The sequence below is a fragment of the Hemibagrus wyckioides genome, linkage group LG01 (genome assembly GCF_019097595.1).
Source record: "Hemibagrus wyckioides isolate EC202008001 linkage group LG01, SWU_Hwy_1.0, whole genome shotgun sequence".
NCBI classification, from domain to species: domain Eukaryota; kingdom Metazoa; phylum Chordata; class Actinopteri; order Siluriformes; family Bagridae; genus Hemibagrus; species Hemibagrus wyckioides.
Genome location: NC_080710.1, coordinates 20,890,645 through 20,913,947, shown reverse-complemented (window position 1 = coordinate 20,913,947; position 23,303 = coordinate 20,890,645). Strand labels below are relative to the sequence as shown.

Here is a 23,303-nt window from a genome sequence, read left to right as displayed (position 1 = left end):
ATCTATATTGATTCATATTAAAACTTAGTTTTTAAAAAATAATTATTGTTACATACTGTTGTTGTGATAGTTATTGTTGAGGAGTATTATTGTTATTATAAACATTAAGCCCTATACTCTTACATTTAAACAGACCGTGTGATTGATTTGGAGAGAAATGACCCTTTCATTTCATTTCCCTTTTCAACAGGTTCCCATGTACACCATTGTAGAAACATCTCCAAGATGTTATAAAACTCTTAGCATACATAAAAAATATAGATAATACCCACAGTAGTAATATTCGATAGACTATCCAAGATGATTGACTGTCACATGTTCAAAGAAGACACTATTTGTCTAATAAACTTAAAGTGTTCTTTGGCAGATTTTAAATCTACCACCAGAGGGTAGTGTTTACCTTTAGGTTTGTTTGTTTTTGGAGTTTTTTTTTACGCATTAACGCCATGGGTCTGAACTTGGGTCTGAACTTAAAAAAACATGGGTCTAAACTTAAATAGAGAAAGCAACAGAATACACTACAGATAAAGGTCTGATAACATTATATTCGATTTATATTATTATGTTCCACCCATAGTCATTACGTACTTAAGTACAGCTTAATTTATAATTTGAGTTATGTGTTGGGTCAGCCCTGAGTACCAGAAGACAAAATGTAATCAGAATCAACTACTTGTTCCTGCTCAGGGGAATAGAAATGAGCTTCATACGTCTAAAGCTGTACCCGAAGCTCAGCACTCAGCTCCATGGCGCCTTTTCTCAGCTCTCTCACTTCAGCACCATGGAGAGCTGACAACCAGCAGCACTGAGTCATTCTGATCATCCTGAAATCTTCTTCCCTGCGGATAACCACCTACAATTCTACCTCAACAAACCATACACGTCACCAAATGCCTAACAGTATCCTTTAGTCTCACGTGTTTGGGTGTATTCTAACGCAAATCAGCTGATTAAAACACGTTTCGTAGCTTATCAGAAGCTAAGAAACGGACACGACCGTGAATTCTAGAAATATGCCATGTCTCGTAATGACCTGAGGCATACAAGGTAAAGCTTATAAGTGACGTGGTGAAAAAGGACCGTTGTGCCCAATGACGTCATTCGCACTGAAGTAAGCAAACACATGGTCTTATGTAATTGTGTTGCACACGCTGACTGCTAGCAGTGGGACATATCCCCTGGTCTCAGCCATCTCCATAGCTGTAGCTTAAGGTTTGTAAAAGCTGGTAGGGTGCAGTAAAGTAAGGGTTAACGCTGGCGGTGTTGCATAACACACTCAGATGGTGGTATTTATGTCAGGCTGGTGAAGCAGGGAAACAGGTTCTTTCCCAGGGATTTTTCCCATCTATAAGGAAAAGTCACCATCTCGTGAAGCGTGAGTGGAAGAGCACAAGGTACAAAAGAACGCTACACACACTAGGCACACACGCACACCGCTTTTCTGGGCTGTGTATCATCAATCTGAAAGCTCGCTAAGAAGAAGACGCCTCTCATAAGGCAAGTGTTTTTACCTACTGCGCCACAGCACATACACATACAGTAGGGAACACTGTGTGCGTCGTTATTCAGCAAGTTATTATCTTCCTTAAAACAGGCTTCAGAAAGGTTAATGGGGTTATTAAAAAAAGAAAGAAAGAAGAAGTTTATTTTAAAACGTAGCTATAAATGACTTTATATTATAAAATGTTCGATCATGCTTAAGAGATATATAAAAACATTGTTCTAATTATCTACAGTGTAACACGTATACAGCATGTATGCATGTTGGACAGTTCACTCTCAGAAATTCTATTATTAAACTGTAGCTTTCCTTGCTGCTGGGATAGTGCCCTCATTGTTACATTTTTTATACCTTTAATGTTTATCCTTGACGTAGAAACGTGGATATAGTCTATAAAAATGATTTAAGGTACGTCAGTGAAATGTAATTGTTTTTATAAAGCTTTAAAGGTACATTACATGCATATTTCTATGTGAATAATACAACAGATGGGGTTTGTCTCATTCTTTTAATCACAGTGAATCAGCATCATTACACTACTATTGTCTTATTGTATGTCTACAATAAAACAACAACAAAAACATCACCTTTTAGGTTCACTTGTTTGTCTGATGTTTTTGTATGGCTGACAGTTTTTCATGTAGTCTTGCATAAGATTTTGTTGTTTAAAGTTATTTAAAACAATAATTGGTGATGATGATGATGATGATGATGAACATGATGATGCTGCTGCCGCTGCTGCTGCTGCTGATGATGATGATGATGATGATGATGATCAATCATTGATTCATAATGGTGATCCATTATCATTAACATAAACAAAGAGAAAGGAAAACTTATCAACTTAAATATAATGACTAAACAGGCTGTATTAAACAGTGTTCTATAATATTGTAGAGTTTCTCATCTACAGCACATGACCTATATCTTGTCTCATATGGTCTAAAAATAATTGTAATGAAGAGTAAATCATTTGGGTCAACTCTATTGTATATGCCTAGTATTAGATTCAGCCAACCCATCCTATCTCTTTAGCTTTATTACTGTCAGTTTAGGTCATTTACCAACAACCAATACCCACAGTTAACTCTGAGCAAGCACAAAATCGCAAATGATAAACACATAATGAGGCTACAGAGAAGGGTCACTGAATAACAAACATCAAACGAACAGTTTGCAAAAGAAAATAATGAATGGAAACAAGCACCTTTTTTTGGACAATATCTAATATGTAAATTTCCAGAATTCTTGACAAATCTATATATCTAAATATATATATGGGGAGAGAGAGAGAGAGAGAGAACATATAGTCTGTCTATCCCTCATTCTTGTGCTTCCTAAATAATAGCATGTGATAAACCTCATATGAAATCATTTCATTTAATCCATTTAAACAAGCACATCCAACCTTACATAACCATACATAATATATTTTAATTCTCTGAAAGGTTAGCCTATAACCTTTCAGAGAATTAAAATATATTATGTATTATGTCCACAATCCTCTAGGGTTGAAAAGTTGGATATGTTTTTATCAGACTCAGGCAAGCATTATTGAGCATTGACTTATAAATAAAACAAAACTCCACAAGAAGACACCCAAACAAACCATTGACACTCAAAGATAGTATTTTTGTAAACTACATTGGAACAACAGCAAAAATATGCTTACACTGATAAAATTGTTTAAAGGAGAAATTTTTGATATTACAGTCAATGGTAGTGTTTGTGAAGCCAACTGGAATTGGAAATTGCAAGGCAAAACCTTTCCCTTTTCCCACAAAACTGACCTTGTATGCATGTTTTTTTTAGTTGTCTATTTGCTAAAATGGGTAGAGCTGAACGGTTCTGTGCTGATGAAGGTCAGAGCTAATTACTGGGCCAAAAATAAAATCTAAGCAGAATCCTAAAACAGAAAAAAACTACCTGGCTGAAAAGCTTGAAATGAGAAGCTATAAGCTAATTTTTCCAATTTTCATTTTTTTTCCCAACTAGATTTATCAATAAATGTCTAATATTTACAGAACTGCATTACTGCTGTTATTTACTGCTGGCAAGTAACTCGGCCTGTGTTCATGCAAGCCTGTGTTTTTCAGTAGGATAAAGACGTTTGAGAGATTGTAAATATATTTGCAAAATTAAGATTATTAAGGGCAGCATGGTGGCTTAGTGGTCAGCACTGTTGCCTCACAGCAAGAAGATCCCAGGTTTGAACAGGCAGGGGCCTTTTTTGTGTGGAGTTTGCATGTTCTCCCTGTGCCTGTGTGGGTTTACTCTGGGTACTTCGGTTTCCTCTCAGAGTCCAGTAACATGTACATGTCTATATGTGGGCCTGCCTGTCCAGTCTGCCTTCTCCAGGAGTAGGACTTTTGCCCAATGTGTGCTGGGAGAGGCTCCAGCAGATCCCCGTGACCCCAGTTAGGAATAAAGCAGGTATAGAAAATAGATAAATTGAAGATTATTAAAGGCCTAGAAACATATGAAACGAATAACAAAACAATATCCCACTGTTCCTGAAGAAGACAGATAAACAGATTATAAAGTTCTTTTTAGGTAGTGGATGAACTGAAGTAAGAAAAAGTCATGAATATAATTAATAAATATAATGAATCCATTTCACTGGATAAATCAGTTAATGTATGTTAAAGTATGGATAAAACATCATACTTGAGCCTTTGACTTTTATACTGACCTTTGTCTGTTTGCACTAGGTTGCACACTATGCACTTTATGTGGCTAGGACAACTTAGCATTCCAACACTAATATCAGGTGGGGAATATCTGTTAGAGAGAGCTCTCACTAAAATTGTGATTTATAAAAGTATCTCATTAAAGTATGAACATTTGCAGAAATGCATGAACAGAAATACTACATAGGGGAATGGGGAAACTTGCTGTGCTTTACTCCAGTGTGGTTTCACAATATAAGGAATGCAGGTGAATCCTAGTCAAAATGGTCAATTTTAATTAGCAGAGAAGAAGGTTAAATGTTCAGATATATTATAATTCACTTTTTTTCCAAGGAGAAGACAGTAGATTTTAAAGTCCTCCTGTAAAGAAATTGGACAAAATGTTCTAATAATTAAATATAAACATAAGCTATCAAACATAAGCAGTGCAATATTTTGGAGTAGGTATTAAAAGTTACACATAAGAATTTTTTGTAATTAATTAGCATAGGTAGCATAAGAACATTGAGAGAAAACAGAAAACAGATACTGCATATACTGTATATACACAAAGTGAAATAATCTCTTTTTCTCCCTCACAGGACTCTCCCTCCTGAAGTGTGTTGTGACTCAAACAGAATGGGGCAATTTCAGGAATACAAGGTATTTGCTTTCCATACCCACAATGATAATTTTTTTAAATCTAGTCAATCTCTATATGAGATTTAAATATTTGATCAGTGTCATCAGTAGACTTGTCACTTTTCCACTATTTTAAAAATTTCTTTGACATTTAATTGAGGTTAAGAAGTCATTTGGAAAGGACAGCCCTAGGAGCCGCATCCCCCGCCTTATGCTTCAACCCATTCGTCCTAAGGATTTGCAGATTTCTGAATTTCCAATATCTGAGGATGAAAGCAAAGACTGTGACATGAGCAGAAAACAGAACAGAACCATCAGTCCTAACAGCTTCTCATCAGGTATGGATACAGTGAGGGAAAAAATGATTTGATCCCTTGCTGATTTTGTACGTTTGCCCACTGACAAAGAAATGATCAGTCTGTAATTTTAATGGTAGGTTTATCTGAACAGTGAGAGACAGAATAACAACAAAAAAATCCAGAAAAACACATTTCAAAAAAGTTATACATTGATTTGCATTTTATTGAGTGAAATAAGTATTTGACCCCTTTGCAAAACATGACTTGGTACTTGGTGGCAAACCCTTGTTGGCAATCACAGACATCAGACATTTCTTGTAGTTGGCCACCAGGTTTGCACACATCTCACATCTCAAGGAATTTGGGCCCACTCCTCTTTGCAGATCCTCTCCAAGTCATTAAGGTTTTGTGGCTGACCCTTCAGCTCCCTCCACAGATTTTCTATGGGATTAAGGTCTGGAGACTGGCTAGGCCACTACAGGACCTTAATGTGCTTCTTTTTGAACCACTCCTTTGTTGCCTTGGCCGTGTGTTTTGGGTCATTGTCAGGTTGGAATATCCATCCACGACCCATTTTCAATGCCCTGGCTGAGGGAAGGAGGTTCTCATCCAAGATTTAACGGTACATGGCCCTGTCCATCGTCCCTTTGATGCAGTGCAGTTGTCCTGTCACCTGGGGATGGTGTACTTGGGGTCATAGGCAGCATTCCTCCTCCTCCAAACACGGCGAGTTGAGTTGATGCCAAAGAGCTGGATTTTGGTCTCATTTGACCACAACACTTTCACCCAGTTCTCCTCTGAATCATTCAGATGTTCACTGGCAAACTTCAGATGAGCCTGTACATGTGCTTTCTTTAGCAGGGGGACCTTGCGGGCACTACTGGATTTCAGTCTTTCACAGTGTAGTGTGTTACCAATTGTTTTCTTGCTGACTATGGTCACAGCTGCCTTGAGATCATTGACAAAATCCTCCAGTGTAATTCTGGGCTGATTCCTCGCCGTTCTCATGATCATTGAAACTCCATGAGGTGAGATCTTGCATGGAGCTCCAGACCGAGGAAGACTGACAGTCCTTTTGTGTTTCTTCCATTTGGGAATAATCGCACCAACTGTTGTCACCTTCTCACCAAGCTGCTTGGCGATGGTCTTGTAGCTCATTCCATCATTCCAGATCTACAGTCTTGTCCCTGATATCCATGGACAGCTCTTTGGTCTTGATCATGATGGAGAGTTTGGAATCTGATTGATTGCTTCCTTCTGTGGACAGGTGTCTTTCATACAGGTAACAAGCTGAGATTAAGAGCACTCCCCGAGAGTACTCCTACTGTAATCTCAGCTCCTTACCTGTATAAACGACACCTGGGAGCCAGAAATCTTTCTGACTGATAGGGGATCAAATACTTATTTCACTCATTAAAATGCAAATCAATGTAGAACTTTTCTGAAATGCGTTTTTCTTTGTCAGTGGGCAAACGTACAAAATCAGCAGGGGATCAAATAATTATTTCCCTCACTGTATGTCCTAAAGAAGGACACTGTTGCATTTAAGAGCATTTAGTCCTGAGGTCTATACACAATAAGGAAAAGCATTATGCATTAACTTTTGCTTACAGTGTTGACATGTGCTCCCCTGGTTTTAGATGACACTGGATGTCCGAGCAGTCAGTGTCCATCTCCTGCTAAAATCAGATCTGGCTCAGACAACAGCTCTCTGGGGTCACCTGTACCAGTGAAGAGCAAGAGCAAGGTCAAGAGGGTCAGAGTCAATGTAGTGGCTGAGTGTAATGGCATTAAACAGAAGCACAAGAAAGAGCAACAACAGACTTCTTTTCTGCACAAGGGTGAGTGAATATTGTCCTAGATTTAACTGATCACATCTTAGAGCTGCTTTATATAAAAGAAACATGGCATACTCTCGTAGGTGTGAAGAATGTTGCTGAGCAACATGGTTAGTATTTCACTCAGTTAGAAGCTGCATCTCCGTTACAGTAAAAACTTTTTCCATCACATATCCCAGCTTGTTAGGAATCTGGGGTCAGAGCACAGGGTCAGCCATGATACACTGTCCCTTGAACCCTCAACCTTCTGATCAGTAACCCAGAACCTTAACCATTAAAGCTACCACTGCCCTCTGTGCACAAGTTAATATTATTCTCATCCATGTTAAACATTGGAGTCCTAGTTTAATGCACTTACATGTCACTTTAATAGAAACCACTTTATGCATTCGTTCTTTTATTGAATTATATTGCACAAGCCCAGTGCATAAAATCATGCAGATGAGCATGAGCCTCAAGATCTTCAGATAATATTCACATGAAAATAGGGAAAAATGTGATCTCAGTGACTTTGTGCATACCATGGTTGTTCACAGATGGGCTAGATCAAGTGTTTATGAAGTATGTTAATAGAGACTGGTCTGAAAAACAAAAAGCATCCAGTGAGCATCAGTTCAGCAAGTGGAAATGCTTTGTTAATAAGAAAGGGCCGAGGAGAATGGATGCACTGGTTCGAGCTAAAGACACTCCACGCTAACTAAAAATAATCACTCTTTATAATGGTGATGAGTAGAGGAGCATCTTAGAAAATGCATGACATTGAACCTTAAAGTAAGTAAGCTACAACAGCAGAAGATACTACTAAGAATACGCATCAGTGTAGCATCTGTGGAAAAACTGGGCACAGATTCCCTGAACCTTGGCAGTTGAAGATTTAGGGAAAAACACAGTATGTTTAACACCTTTAAAGTTCATTCATATTAGAGCAGGTATAGACTGAATGATCTCTAAAGGCATGATATATGAAGTTATGGCTAGCTTTGTTTATTTATTTATTTATTTATTGCATTCTAAAGGCATTATTTCTTGCACTCCTATCAGATGTACTCTTTTGTAATATGTTCAAATAATGTTATTTCATTCTTGTCCAAATCCTAGTCTAAGCTATTACTGACTCCATCTAACAATATAAAATGACCTTGGAATTATTATTATTACCACCGTTCAGACAGTTATTGTGAAGCAGCTGCACTATGACGTAAGATTTTCAAAAACATTTCTCTCGGTTATTTGGATAAATGTGTGTAGAAACTCCTATAGTTCAAGTAACATCATTTTCATCTACTAAATACATTACCTGTAATCATAAAATCATTGATGCAGCCAAGTCAGAGGTCATTTATTCGTACGACTTCACATATTCATAAATCTCACTGGAATTTGTTGTGGTTTTTTGCTGTGTAATTTGGGGTGAGTAACGTTTGATAGTCAACTCTGCTTTGAAGCACATGTTTAAAAATGTCACATTAAAATGCCGTTCTTTTAAAAAGATCTTTTTAGTGCTTCCAGGATTAAACCATTTATGTCACTACCAGATGGTGAAGGCTAATGTGTGTTTTCCAGAACTGACTACTACAGTGCATTTTCTATGGCTTGCTAGATGACTCCTGAAACAAACTTCAGCATATACAGAAGTTTCTTGTTCTTCATCATCAGCTCACTTGTGTATTTCTAAGCCTGTTTTTGGAAGGTGGGAAAAACCCAGAGGAAACCCACACACACACAGTTTGCAAAATTCACTTTTGCACAAAGAACATGAGCTCAGGATCAAACCCAGGACCATGGGGTTGTGAAATGGCAATTTAACCAACTGTGCCATGATGTCACTCACCATGAAAACACTGAAAGTACTGTTGATAAATTATTTTCTCATCTATTTGCTATATGTCTTAATAATTATAAAATAATATGAATGGCATTAATCAGATCTTATTAATTCTTTGTTTCTTAAAGTTATCCTAGCTATGCCCTATTCAATTTTTACCAGTCATTAGCAATGTTACTACTGTTATTTGGAACTCATCGTGAAAGGGTTTGAAATGGATTTGCAGGCATGCCAAACCAAGATGAGACAGGTGTTGTTCACTTGATTGTGCATACACAGAGTGATTGCTGATTGGTGGATCGGTCAGGCTGCATGTGGCCAATCAGGGTAATTATAAGTAGTTAACTTCCCCCATTGGCTCAATGAAGTGACTAACAATATCAAAATCACTGCCAACACTGAAAGACTGCTAGGTTTAGCAGTTTATTTTGTTCCCTCACAAGTTCAAAGTGCACAGTATGATGGTTTTATCAAAAGGAAAGAGGTGTTTCTCAGGTACATGTTTATATATTCATGTATGTGGTGAGGTTATGTTTATTAGGTATTATGAATCATTTCTCTCAGCTCTTTGTTTTTATATGGCATGTCGCCATATCATGTTAATCTTGCTGGTGTTTTGTTTTTGTCTAGTGTATGTTTATCTAGAGTTTTGTTTTGGGAATGAATCTGCATGGAGTGATGAAGGAAAAGGAAGAGTTTTTATTTTTTTTTTAAATGTTTTTTCCTCAGACTGGTCTTACCTACTCTGGATGCTGGAAATGGATGCAGATTAAAATAGCATTATGTTTAGGAAAATCTATTTGGTTGAGCTTGGAAATTGACCTTTTTCTAGTGCATACATCCTGCCGGGGTTTTTGGTGTACACAGAAGCAGATATAAAGTATTTTGTGTGTTTTGTAGGCAGTGAGGCTGACTTCAGCTCCTCCAGCAGCACTGGAAGCTTCAAAAGCCGTGGAACTATGGCTAACAGCTCCACTGGGAAAAAGGGCTGCCTTTCACACAGGTGAGGCTGCAGCTTTTTCTGTGCCCAAATATCACTAGTAAAACTGCTTGACTCATGTATGCAATAAAACAAGAATTGGTTTTAATGGCTTTTTTTTTTTTTTTTTTAAATATAATCTATTATATTAAGCAAAAACATCAGCATAAAATAAGTGAATTATTCATTTAGAAATATCGTTTATTTTATTGTCTGCTTATTTGTCTGATTTAAGATACTCTACCATGTTTCCCTATTTCTCAAGTGCCCACTTACAGCAGTAATGTAACAGCCAGTAATCAGAGCTATTGTATAATCTTATGTTTTCTGCTCTCTAGTCGCCTGCCGCACATCAGAAGCCAGCCTGTGTTTAAGCCTCCAGGAAGCCCAACTGGTCCTCGTGATGCAGAACTATATGCCCCCTACACAACACCACCCAAAAAGACACATTCATCACGCATCAGAAACAATTCTAGCCCCACTGCCAGGTAGGACACTGGGATATGCAGACCAGTGATTATGGGAACAAGGGAATTATATTTTTCAGCATGTATCAGATAATCTCTCCTTCTTGTAAACGATTCAATACATTCAGTCATATTTGGGTTTTGTCCCAAATCATTTTATTACGTTGGTCATAGGCTATAGACTGCAGAGGTTTGTTTAAATCCATCTTTGGGCAGAGCCTGGCAGCCTGAATAGTTTATGTATTCAATCAGTACTTCAAAGTTTATAATAAATTTTGTGGATAGTTGAATCTATCTGTAAACAGTGAAGAATATTAATATGTACTGTGTATATATTAAGACATATGCATTTCTATAGGGTTGATTAGTAATGTCTGAGTGGAGCACTGCAGTGTGGTGTTTATAACAGATATGCAGAGGTTACTATAAAGCATAACTCTGAGCTTGTGCTCCAGTCTCAGAACTGCTGCTTAAGGCTACTGATTCATCACTTATTACAGGAATTTCCCACTTTGAGAAAAGGGTACAGTGCCACAAAGGCTGGCATTTGGCTTTTTGTCCACCAAGACTGAAACATGATGAAATTATTGGTTCAGATGAATCATTTCAGAACCTATTTATTCTGTGCTGTTGTTGGAAGAATAATTATTATAATATGCATGGTATCTGTATTGCACTACATTACAACAATATGACTCAAGTCGCATTTATTATAGAAAAACCACTCCAGGGAGCTACCATTCATGTGGTGACAATCATGGCATCAGACCTCCCAATCCAGAGCAATACCTGACCCCTCTACAGCAAAAAGAGGTGACAATCCGACACCTGAGGACCAAGCTCGGGGATGCTGAGCAAACCATTTCTGATCGGTAAGCCCCGGTGATGTATTTTTTTTGCATACTGTCTTTCGCTTGGTACTAAATTTATTCGCCATCCTTCAGGGAGTCTGAAATTCAGGAGTTGAAGTCTCAGCTGGACCGAATGCGTGAGGACTGGATCGAGGAAGAGTGTCACCGTGTGGAGGCACAACTGTCTCTCAAGGAAGCACGCAAGGAGATCAAACAGCTACGGCAAGTAGTTGAAACCATGAAGAACAGTCTGATGGAGAAGGATAAAGGCATTCAGAAGTATTTCATTGATATCAACATCCAGAACAGGAAGCTGGAATCCTTACTGCATAGCATGGAACTGGCGCAAAGTGGTGCCAACCTGCATGACGAGCCCACGCTGGACTTCATCTGTGACTCTCCAGAAAAGCCCTCTGAAGGGAAGCAGAAAGAAGAGCTGCATGTTGAGGCTCAGGCAGAGGAAGAGATGGCAGACAGTGGGCTGCTTGTTAGCGAAGAGACAGCCAACCAGATGGACACGCTAGAACAGGTTCTCATGTCTACAGCTGTGGACTGCAGCCATGATTGTAGTGCCAAACTCATGAGCCAGCCAGGACTGTCCACTCTGATTCAGAGTGCTGCTGAAGACACTATGAAGAGCTCAAAAGATCAAATCTACAGTCAAACCACAGCTGATGAGCAACATGCTTCAAGTGAAAAGGCAGTCCAAACAGATGAGTCTCTCTCTAACCCTGATCTTCAAACCCTGCTTTTACATCTTCTGAATCTTCAAAGCACTGGGCTGTCTTCAAATGTTCTCCAAAAGTTACCCAAAGCACAGGAATCCAACCTACAACAAGGGGAGGAACTGATCAAAAACAAATTGCCTCAAGCCCAGAATCCCAATCTGATTGAAGGGATGGATCACATTCCATATAATCCTACACTTTCTACAATGTTAATTCCACAGGACCCTGGAGGTTCAACCCAAAGTTCAGAACCCGATGTGGCCCCAGGGTTCATGGAAGAGCTGGACTTTGGTATGAAGAATACTTGCAACGGTGGTGATAAAACTGTGGTGGAGAAAAGCCACTGGAGCAACGGTTTCTTGGTTGATCTTGTTGCTGTGGCAGCACCCGTTCTTCCTACAGTGTCCTGGTTGTACTCTCAGCACAGTGCAGTTGATGGGGCACCAGAGTACAACATTTCAGCTTTAATCCGTGGCTGTTGCATTATGGGATTGCACTCTCTTCGCCTTGTCACCTATGGGCCGCATGTGTAATGGTCTTTCACATTTAGGCACAGCTAACAAGAGCACTTAATGGATTTAAAATAGGTTTGTGTGTTGGTACTTTATTTTCAGTTCTGCCACTTTGCACTGTGTATAGTTGCCATAAATGTCTGAAAAATTAACTTGTAGATTTTTGTCTTGTTTATTTCTCACGAATTGTACTGTATTGCTCATTGCCCTGATGTGTGATCATCTAGGTAGGTGATCATGTTATTGTGCTGCCAGCTAGTCCATTTCTTGTGTGTAGAAATGGTATTGACGGTTGGTGATCTTGTTTCCAAAGGAGTAGCCCTGCAGCCAAAGCTTGTTCAGTTTTTTTTTGTGAATTAATCTCCAGGAATGGAGTGTTTTTACATGTTTCTTTTTGTGACCATGCTGACTCCCTAAACAGTCAATGCTACAGTACATATGACCCTTTTGTGCCTGAGCAATGTGCAATATTTATTTGTATTAGACATGTTAAATATATATTTATTTATCATTAAAGCATGATTACCCCATTCATGTTTGTACCTATTTTTCTTCCAGTTATTTTTATGATCTGGATTAGAAATGGGTTTAAAAAAAAAAGATGCAGATGATAATGTAATGGAACCATTTTTTTTTTATACAAAAATAAGTAAAAGCCTCCAGTTCTCCTGGTTTGTCCTACCTCCCAAAAAACAGGCATGGTGGGTTGGCTGTTAGTTTAACTGTAGGAGTGAGTGTGTGTGCAGTGGTGCCTTGTGATAGACTGGCAACCCAGTCCATTAGAATTTCTTCACCTTGTTCTCAATATTCTTGGGATCCACTGCAACCATGACCAGGATGAAGTATGATTGAAGGGATGATAAATTAGTAGAGGTTACAAAAAGAAGCTCCAGAGATAATGACTTGGAGCTAATTCCAGTTAAACCATATGCAGGAAATGCAACTTAATGGTATCTTGTTGATGAAAATAAGTTTATATAGGCAACATATAAAGAAGCTGGACAGCTACATTTAGAAACTACATTTTAAAGTAAAAGAGATGTTCCCTTGGGCAGAGCTGCTAATGTTCAATCCTACACACACACAGTGATAAAGCAAACATTTTGCATAACAAAGCATGAGCATTATCTTTTCATAAATGTTGGATGCAATCCTACCATATCACAAACAGGCAACTGGCTCAGTCAGTTATCTGGACAATCTTACACAAGGCATGACGTAGGCTGCCAGATGGGGTGCAACTGTTGTGTAAGCTGGACCTCATATTCAGCGAGCATTAAAAAGTAAGCTTAAATAAAAGCTGCTCTGGCTCATGACTCATCTGCAGACAGTCCAATCAGTGCTGTGATGTCAACCATTTACCCTTGCAGTCAGGGTTAAGCCAAAAAGGTGACAATCTGACAGAAGTGATACAGTGCAAGGAACACTCCAATTTTGTGACTTTAGCCAAAGGCAGAAGGCAAAAACAGCAGTAAAGCCTGAGCTAAGAATGCAGCTTTTTTTTGTCTGCTTAGTCCATAAAACCGAAGGCAGATTGTTTTAAGCCACATTTAAAACATGACCCAAAATGTATGCACATGTAAAATTTGGGAACAAATCATGCTTTGATCTTAAAATGATACAATATGTGTAGAAAACACGTGGCATGGTGGTGCTGCAGCTCCAGGGTCCATGGTTTGATTCGGAGGTCAAGTTACTTTTTGTGTGGTGCTCCTGTGCAGTGTTTTTCTCAGTTTTCTGGTTGCTCCGAAGTCCAAGAAACACCATTGTGTTCATGTGCGTGGGCGTGAACAGGCCCCTTGATGGACTAGCATCCCATCCAGGTTGTATTTTTACCTCATGTCCATTGTTCCCAGGATAGACTCCACATACTCGTTTGTCCTGACAAGAATAAAGTGTTTACTGAAATTAACTGATATGTTATAACTTTGCTTAGGGATATAAGTGCAAATAAAGATTTATAGATGATATATATATAAAATGAGTACATTGTCTGAGGGGCTGCATATAATCCTTAACAGAGCTCCTCCATTTTGAAAGGGTAAATTGATCTTGATAAAATAAAGGTCTTCTACTTGCAATAATGCTCTTTCCTGCCATTCAAATGAGGTACAAAAATCATTTTATGAATTGACACGCACCATCCTGTCGTCCAGAATGAAAAAAAAAACTGCTTTAATATCAAAGTGGGTCAGGCTGTGGGCTGGGGGCGCTGCAGAAACAGATGGGAGATTACGACATCCTTCTCAGGGCTGGAATATTCCACTAGTCAGAACAACACGACCTTGTATAAGCTCTGAAAATGCACAAGTGTTAAATCATTTAACAGGGCATCTCTTCACACGGTGTTCAGCCATGATATTAAAGCCTAGTGCACTGTGAGGATTTATGACATTAACATATAGCCTGTTTGAGTGTCTAATTAGCAAATGACTCGGCAAAAAACAAATGAAACATGCTTCTAATTCCATTTGCAGATCTGATTCACAGAGACAGTGCTATATCTACACCTGCACATACATCTTATAAAACAGTATGGCTTTGTTAAATCCAGTAATCACATCTTTTTTTCTTTTTTTTTTTTTTTTACAAATCCAAACATTTATTACAGGGAAAAAATGAATGTGTGCACAAAATGGGAACAATGGTTGTGAAATGACAGGCTCATGTCTCATTCATTGCCTAGGCCTGATTTCCCAAATGTACTGCAGAGCTGCCCTTTGAACGTTGTCTCCAGAATGTAATCATGATGCTTGTGCTGTAAATCTTCGGAGAAACTTTCATGTCTACTGGGACACAACTTAAAAGGATGGCTTGGGGGAAAAATCTCATTTACATAAATTTCCAACATACCTCAGCCAAGACATTTGGTGTCCAAAATTTGCTGTTTTAGTTTTGTACTTGGAGCTTTGCGCAAATGTAACCAACAAGAAACGAAAGCCTAAGATCACCAATTAGACTCGAGCTGATCCTCACTGAACAATACTGAAACAATATTAGTGGGCTATGTATAACCATCTGCATCAAAATAGCACAATGAGTCTGTATTTTAATTTTTCCAATATAAATCGAATGACATGATTCCAAATTGAAAATGGCTGCCACTAGCTTTGTTTTGTTATGCACATGCATTTGGTGCATGATGTTAATTGGTGGTCATAAGTTCCTGTTGTTTATACCAGTTCCAACTGCAAAGAATAAATAAATAAAAGCACTCGTCTTGGACATTTGGAATTCTTTATCCCCTGAAACGTTGTTTTAATAAAATAATCATTTTAAATTATTACCTGCACCCAAAAACTCATGACAATGACCCTTTATCATTACTGCATGCACATGATATCCACATCCACCCCATCACCTTAGTAAAGCTTTGAATATCAATCGAGATGTCATTGGTCTACCCTGCATCAAATAATCCATGTGGGTAAAAAAAAAGAAGACAAACAGAAAAAAGGTACAGGTTTCAAACATACAGAACTGCTGCCAAAAACCTAAATGTGCTACATATGGCATGGGTTAAATAGTATCTGGTGCTTTATATGCTATTGCAATGACTGCTGTTAAATTTAAGACAGATAAGACATGAGGTGCTTTGATGACACTCCAGGCTTTCAAAAACTGCCATGTTTCCATGACGACCAACGGTTTACCACCCACATCACATGAAACACTGGCTTCAGTCCTTCATTCCATCCCACATACACACCATTTTCAAAAAACCATGCACATAATGCTTTCTTCTTTTCAGGGATGCTTTTTTTTATATATATATTTTACTCTCAGGTGACCTTTGTTCTGGTGGAAGGTGCACTTCGGACCCCATTCTACTTTTTTTTTTGTTTGTTTTTAAGTACATGCCACTTGGTAAGGCCTCTTCCTGCAGTCATTGTGAAAATCATGGAAAAAAAGGTTGATGGAGCTAATCACTGGGTTTCTGGAATCATAAGGGGTTGCATTAATTAATGCAAAAAATATTTTTTAATGAGGCATAAAATATCCTCATTCTCTTTACAGTCAATTTTTTTTATATAAATACAAACACACTAAAGCCCCAGCTCCTTCTGTATGTGTACTACTGGCTTTGTCAGCTGATGGCATTGGACAAATGATTTCAATAAAAGGTACACTGGATTCTATACAATAAAAGAAAAACACAGGAAAATCAGTAAAACTTTAGGGAAAAAAAAGATGGCTGAAGACATGAAAACAATGGCATGTTGAACTGGGAATAAAAACTGATGAAAGATACTGGTGGAGGATCATTTGCGGGGTTTTTTTTTTTAATGTCCAGTGTTGCGTAGAAATGTTAGGAAAGCTTTACTGCCATCTTTTGCTCCTTCTTCAACATTCTCTGTGCCTCTTTCTCCATCTTCTTCCTCTGCTGTTCCATGGCACGCTTCTCCCTCTCTGCCATCTTCTGCTGTCTGAAATCCAAAATAGATGAATGGTTAGATCAAACCCGAAATATTACAGCCATTTAACTGGAATAAGGTTCAAGCCAGCTCGTAATCTTCATTTTGCTTCACTGTCAAGTACGCTTTAATACTGAGAAGTACAAAAGAAACAGAAGAAGTGAAGTAAGAAGAAAAGTGTCTGAAACGACATAAACTAGTTAATGAGCTAGATAATAGTGCACTTTATCTGTTGAATCTGATTGTACCTTACTGCCATCTAGTGGACAAATGATTTAAATATATATTGTGAACAATATTCCAGTTGATTCAAGTGAAGCTGTGTCTCTCTCTCTGTGCAGTAAAACCTGTATCTCTGTCAAACGATTTTTTCCTGTTATACAAAAATCCCTATTGAAAGCCTCACAACATTAGTCTAACAGCACGTCCTTACTTTCCTAATATAAAGTTTCTGATTCTAGAACAATACCTTAACACTTCTTCTGCCTCCCACGAAGCATCAGACTCATCTTCCCAGGCATTAGTGTCCTCCTGCCAGGTTTCCAGGTCTCCCAGCTCTGCCTGTATGCCACATTTACAAGTTTCTCAGTAAATCAAGCACCAGAAAGCTATATACACATGCCTCAAGTCACCTCACACATCTACGATTCACCACGTGTAGGCAGGTTGGATGGAAGCCGCATATTTGTAAGGTGCACAGCATAAATTACTGTAATACATTTACACCTCTGAATTAGTAGATCATTACACATTATCAGCTTATATCAAAATGAGTCTGTATTGCTGGCTCAATGAGTAACTCAGAAATGAGTCAATGAGTGTGTATTTCTGTGTGGTATAAAATGCACACATTCAGAGTACTTGACTTTGAAAACACTTTATATTTTCCCACACCAAATATTTCAAATTAAAATTTCATTTAATTTATTCATCCTATGTTTTATGTATACATAAATCTGTAGTTTTAGCACATGTACAGGTATATATCTACTACAGCATCCCTGAGTGAAAATAATGTTTGAAACGTGTGTGGGTGTGCGCAAGTGCCTTGACCATGTGGAAGAGAAAAATAACCGCACAAAGACGCAGCACTCACTGAAGGCTGGATAAAGGACATATCCTGAGTGGCTGCCAATCTGCTTGAGAATCCTGTACTGGTATCAGGGAGAGAGAAATTCATTGGCTCCCTTTTCTTCAAGACAATCTAGCAAGAAGTAAAGATTAGAGAGAACGATGATTAAGTTAGCTATGAACCATTGTCACTATTCTGGAGACAAAGGTAAAATAATAATAATAATAATGATAATAAAGCAAAGGTATGAACCAACTTTTTGTGTTTTCCTGATAGTAGGAGCCATGTCTTTGAAATAATCTGGCTCTTCATTCTCCACTTGGTTCTGCTGGGATGGAACAGCTCCATTACCTCCCTCAATCTTTATACTCGTAGGGGCCTCTTCATCCCATGAACTCCACTCCTCAATCTCTGGCTATATAAGCATGGCATGTTACATAAAGTTAAATAAGCCTACTAAAGTGAATCCACTTAATCAATGCAACAGTGTGAAATAAAGATTATTGAGTCAGGTGATAATCTGATGCTCCTCAGCTGCTGCGAGTTGCTCTGATAATCCTGTAAGCGTAATTCATAGCACTGTGTGAGCGTGGAATTAGCGGAAGATTTGCACTTGTACTTTTAACCAGATGTCAGTTGTAAAGCCTTTGCCTCGACTACACCATGTATTTCACAGCAGTTACTTTATGATGTAAGGTTAGTGCATGATGACGTAAACACAATACAATGTTAAACACAATGTTTACAGATTAGCATTTTTACCTTTGTAATGTGTGTTTACAAATGTATTCTGCACTTCTTTTGTCTGGGTTCATGGCTTACAGCTTGCTGTATATAGATGCTAACAAAACTCTTTCTGCATGACAATAAAAACCAAAACTGCCCTTGTTACATGAAGCGCATCTTAGGCCAATTGTGATACACAAATCACCCTCATGCCCTAATTTTGGGTATGAAAGTAGGCCAAACTAAACAACCACTCAGCCAATCAGAAGAGCTCTGCATCATATATATATAAGTAATGAATTTCTGTTTACAGTAGTACAGATATAATGCCATAACTGGTTGTGTATTTATTTCACATACACATAACCTGAACCATGTGTATGAGAAAAGTGTGTTGACTTAGCACTTGCAGCTCTGATATGGTTTCATTCGGTTGATATGGCACAATATATAGTACAAACTGTTCTTCCTCCTCTAGCCTGTAATAAACACTTTACCCCACAGAGGGCCAGATTTCTAAATCATACAACCATGAAGGCCATGAAATTAAACAGTTTCCTTTTACTACTTTTCTTGTGTTCCATTTTACTGCTTTCTTTCACATTGTATTGCTGGAGATGGACAACTCTATTAAATGTTATATGTTTTTAATAAATCTTTATTTAAGGGACTAGAAAAAAAGGAGCTTTAAAAGCTGCATTGATTAAGCAGAAAATAAAACAAACAAAGCATACACTAACCTGTTTGGGTACAGAGGAAAAATCAACCGTAGTAGGGAGCGTGATCTGATCACCACTTCGCTTGCGTGATCTCCCAGTTCTAAAACACAGGCGAATAAATAAATTAATAGAGTCAAGAGTCAAGAAAGGAGTTAATCATTCCTTATAAGGATATGGTGTCTGGCTTCTTTTAACCAGATGTCAGTTGTAAAGCCTTTGCCTCGACTACATGTAATTCACAGCAATTACCTTATAATGTAAAAGTAGTGTCTGATGACGTAAACACAATACAATGTTAAACACAATGTTTACAGATTAGTATTTTTAACTTTTGTAATGTGCGTTTATAATCCTGCACTTCTTTTGTCTGGGTCCATGGTTTACAGATTGCTATTTTTTTTTTTTTTTTACTAATTATGAATTTATTTATAATCTTCACACTGTAGGAGTGTGCAACTGTAGCACAATAATTTCACTGTATATAAATGCTAACAAAACTCTCTGTGCATGACAATAAAGCCAACACTGACCTGGTTACTACCCTATAAGGTCATGCCCTGTTATACTCTGCACATGTGGGCAGTATTAATTCTTAAAAGACAAAACTGCCTTTACCCAGTGTTTGGTAAACACTGGTTTTGGTACCCTTGGTTTTGTCCCCCTTTTAATATTTTAAGATTTCCTCATGCCTGTGTGTGTGTGTTAAAAAAACAAATTAACCATCATGTGATAGCACCTTCCTTCACCTCCTGATGCCAAAATCACTGAGCTGTTTCCTGTTTTCATTCTGATTTGCATATCATCTTTAAAAATCACTATCTGTGTGGTTTCTACACCCAGAGAAAAAGAGAGAGAGAGAGAGAGAGACAGACAGACAGAGAGACACAGAAGAATGGAAGAGACAAGATTTTGTTTGACTTTGGAAAAGAGCTTCAGTATAGCTGTAAATAAAATATGTTTCTCTTGTGGTCAATGACTGATGGTGGCAGATCACCAGAAATACCACACACGGTGTAAGAGCTATTATTTTCCTCTCACCTATGACTGTCTCTAGGCCAGCATTTGCTGCTGTAGATTGCTGTGTGTGCTATGCTAGAAACTCCTCTTCTTGAGTTTTATCTTACTATTGTTAAGTGTTATCCGGTTATTTGTGTACTAGAATGAAAATGATCTTTATATTTTCACTAAGCCCAGTTTTCAGTCTGTTTTGGTTTGACTGCAATCATTAACTGTGAAATATAACCAGATGGCATGTCAACTCTTAGCATGGCAGTGTGCACTGAGCTCACGTCACAAGCTATCGCCTGGGTTCAGATTTTGACATAGTAGCATATTTTATGAGTATAAGTACAATAAGCATGGCGTCAGACTTCTTGCTGAGCCCTGACCATCACGTCCATATCTTGTTGAACATCCCATTAGATTTAGTCCCCCTTTCCAGGTCTAATAACCTCCACTCATTCACAAAGGCTTTCCTTAAGATTGTGGAGTGTGTTTGTGGGGTTTTGTCATCATTCAGCCATAAGTGAGGTCAGGCACTGAAGGGAGTCCTGGGGTGCAGTTAGCTTCCCACTTCATCCTGAACCATGTTTTTAGAACTGGCCCTTGCTTTGTGCACAGAGACAGTGTCATGTTGGAACAGGTTTGGATGCCTTAATTTCAGTTAAAAGAAATCCTTCAATTTTAGCACACAAAGTAATTCTGTGTGCTTCCTATTTTGCAGCAATATGGAGAAAGCCCATATATTGGTGTAAAAGAAAGTTGTCCACAACCTACTGACCATATTTGGTCACTCCAAGATCACAGCCAAAAATGTTTGAAATTGCTCCAGCTTTATTTCTAATTTAAGATGCAACTTGCAGAGTTTTTGTGCTTTTTTTGCAGGAAACTACATGAATTGATTAAAATACAAGCATTTCTAATGAAGTCACGTTTGTAATTACTTTCTATGATAACTGTACTCATGCTCAAAGAGGGCTTCGGCTGAATGTGTGTTGTAATGATGTCACACAACGCATCCTGGCCCAAATCTGCAGAAAAGTTAACAGCAGCCTTTTCTAATATTGAGGAATTCGCTTGATTTTGCGCTATCTCTGAAAAATCACAAAATCCTGAAGGGACTGAAAGAGTATATTTAAACTTTACAGCAATATGACAAAAGATCTTGCTGGAATTTAGGATATTTTTTCTTTTTGGAATTTTTTTCTTCACGGAATTGTGTGTGTTAGATTTAAGGAATAGAGTGTGTGATTCTCAGCAGTTGTGTGTTCAGGTCAGTGCAACAGTAGTAGAAATAGTTATATTATATATACTTACATTTATATCGCCAAAGGTTTTGGGACACCCCTCCAAATCATTGAATTCAGGTGTTGTTTTTCAGGGGTTGGGCTTGGCCCCTTAGTTCCAGTGAAAGGAACTCTTAATGCTTCAGCATACCAAGACATTTTGGACAATTTCATGCTCCCAACTTTGTGGGAACACTTTGGGGATGACCCCTTCCTGTTCCAACATGACTGTACACCAGTGCACAAAGCAAGGTCCATAAAGACATGGATGAGCAAGTTTGATGTCGAGGAACTGCACAGAGTCTGGACCTCAACCCGATAGAACACCTTTAAGATGAATTAGACAAGGTTTAGCAGTGTGTTTATGGGAATATTTGACCATTCCTCTAGAAGCGCATTTGTGAGGTCAGACACTGATGTTGGACGAGAAGGTCTGGCTCGCAGTCTCCGCTCCAATTCATCCCAAAGGTGTTCTTTCAGGTTGAAGTCTGGACTCTGTGCAGATCAATCAAGTTCCTCTACACCAAACTCACTCATCCATGTCTTTATGGACCTTGCTTTGTGCACTGGTGTACAGTCATGTTGGAACAGGAAGGGGTCATCCCTAAACTGCTCCCAACCGCTGAAAAACAACACCTGAATTAAATGAATTGGGGGGGTGTCCCAAAACGTCTGGCAATATAGTGTATATTGAGGTATTAGCAGTACAATTTCCATAACAGGACTGGGAGCATTCATGACTGTGTTTGTCATTCCCAAACTAATATACGAACAGTCTATAACTGCATTTGTGCTTATTAAAAACGTAAACAGGAAGCAGATCACTCTGTTTGTTAAGGCTCTGCCTGAGTCACATGACAGCACAAACATGCAGAATTTTCTTTCACACTCGTAAGGAACAACAGCATTACAAAATGCTAGTCCAGGGACTCACCTGCATATGAGCCTTTTAAAGAATGACAGGATGGATGCTATGCATGTGCAGATCTTAAACAGACGAAACTGAGTCACGGCCATAGTGATAGCAGTGTCTGAAACACGCACAGAATAGAAACAAGTCAGCAAATTCAATCATGCCACATTACAGCTAACTCCTGTGCGACCTTGTAACAGCAAAACTGCTCTTTTTAGCTAGCTAATGTCCAGATATATTTTGATATTTCCATGCAAAATCAATCTAATAATAATAATAATAGTAATAATAATAATAATGTCCGCTAAATGGGGATGTCCGCCTACAAGAGCAGGTTATGAAAAGATAGCAGCCTAGCAGAGTTAGCAAGGTAGCCGAGCCGTCCAGCTATATGCTAATCTTGCACTGAAGCGTCACTAAACGTGTGGCTAAACTGCACATTCATTTAACAGCTTGTCTTTATGTTGTATTTGCTAATCTATTCGCTATAATCAGAGCACCTCCAGGCCCTTGTCACACAGGTAGCTTAGCTAGCGTGCATTACTCACCAGGCAGATATCCGGGTACCTCTCAGTGGATGCATAGCATTAGCTAAGCTAGCAAGGTGCTGAATATGAGCCACAGCGTCCCGACAGACTAAATAACTAACATATGCAAATTTAATGTAAACTGAAATTATCTTCAATTAACAAAAGAAACATGAATCATTTTGAATCCTAGCTGTCAAACAGGGCGGTTTGCTCAACAGGCCACTGTGTCCGTTTGGCACCGAACACTAAAGACTTCATTATGGTGTGGCTTCTCTCTCGGACTGGCACGCGCGCACACACACACAGACGCGCGCGCGCGCACACACATTTCC

At 38.5% G+C, this 23,303-nt stretch overlaps 2 protein-coding genes across 3 annotated transcripts; one reads left to right on the top strand and one right to left on the bottom strand.

Moving 5' to 3' along the window:
• The first annotated feature begins 1,148 nt into the window (after positions 1-1,148).
• sybu (syntabulin (syntaxin-interacting)) lies at positions 1,149-12,841 on the top strand. 2 transcript variants are annotated; one of them, XM_058395781.1, is made up of 8 exons: positions 1,149-1,497; positions 4,773-4,833; positions 4,979-5,150; positions 6,752-6,952; positions 9,675-9,777; positions 10,092-10,241; positions 10,937-11,092; positions 11,165-12,841. In XM_058395781.1, exons 2-8 carry the CDS (start codon positions 4,810-4,812, stop codon positions 12,330-12,332), a joined length of 1,974 nt encoding a protein of 657 aa, XP_058251764.1. In that variant the 5' UTR covers positions 1,149-1,497; positions 4,773-4,809; the 3' UTR covers positions 12,333-12,841. The 2 variants fall into 2 exon arrangements, with proteins under 2 accessions (XP_058251764.1, XP_058251758.1); XM_058395775.1 differs by having other exon boundaries at positions 1,150-1,497; positions 4,973-5,150.
• A 418-nt stretch (positions 12,842-13,259) lies between these two features.
• On the bottom strand, positions 13,260-23,280 carry ebag9 (estrogen receptor binding site associated antigen 9). The gene is made up of 7 exons (XM_058395795.1): positions 22,990-23,280; positions 22,463-22,559; positions 19,265-19,343; positions 18,055-18,213; positions 17,823-17,930; positions 17,196-17,287; positions 13,260-16,738 (listed from the first exon to the last, which is right to left on the bottom strand). Exons 2-7 carry the CDS (start codon positions 22,543-22,545, stop codon positions 16,621-16,623), a joined length of 639 nt encoding a protein of 212 aa, XP_058251778.1. The 5' UTR covers positions 22,546-22,559; positions 22,990-23,280; the 3' UTR covers positions 13,260-16,620.
• Between the last annotated feature and the right edge of the window lie 23 nt (positions 23,281-23,303).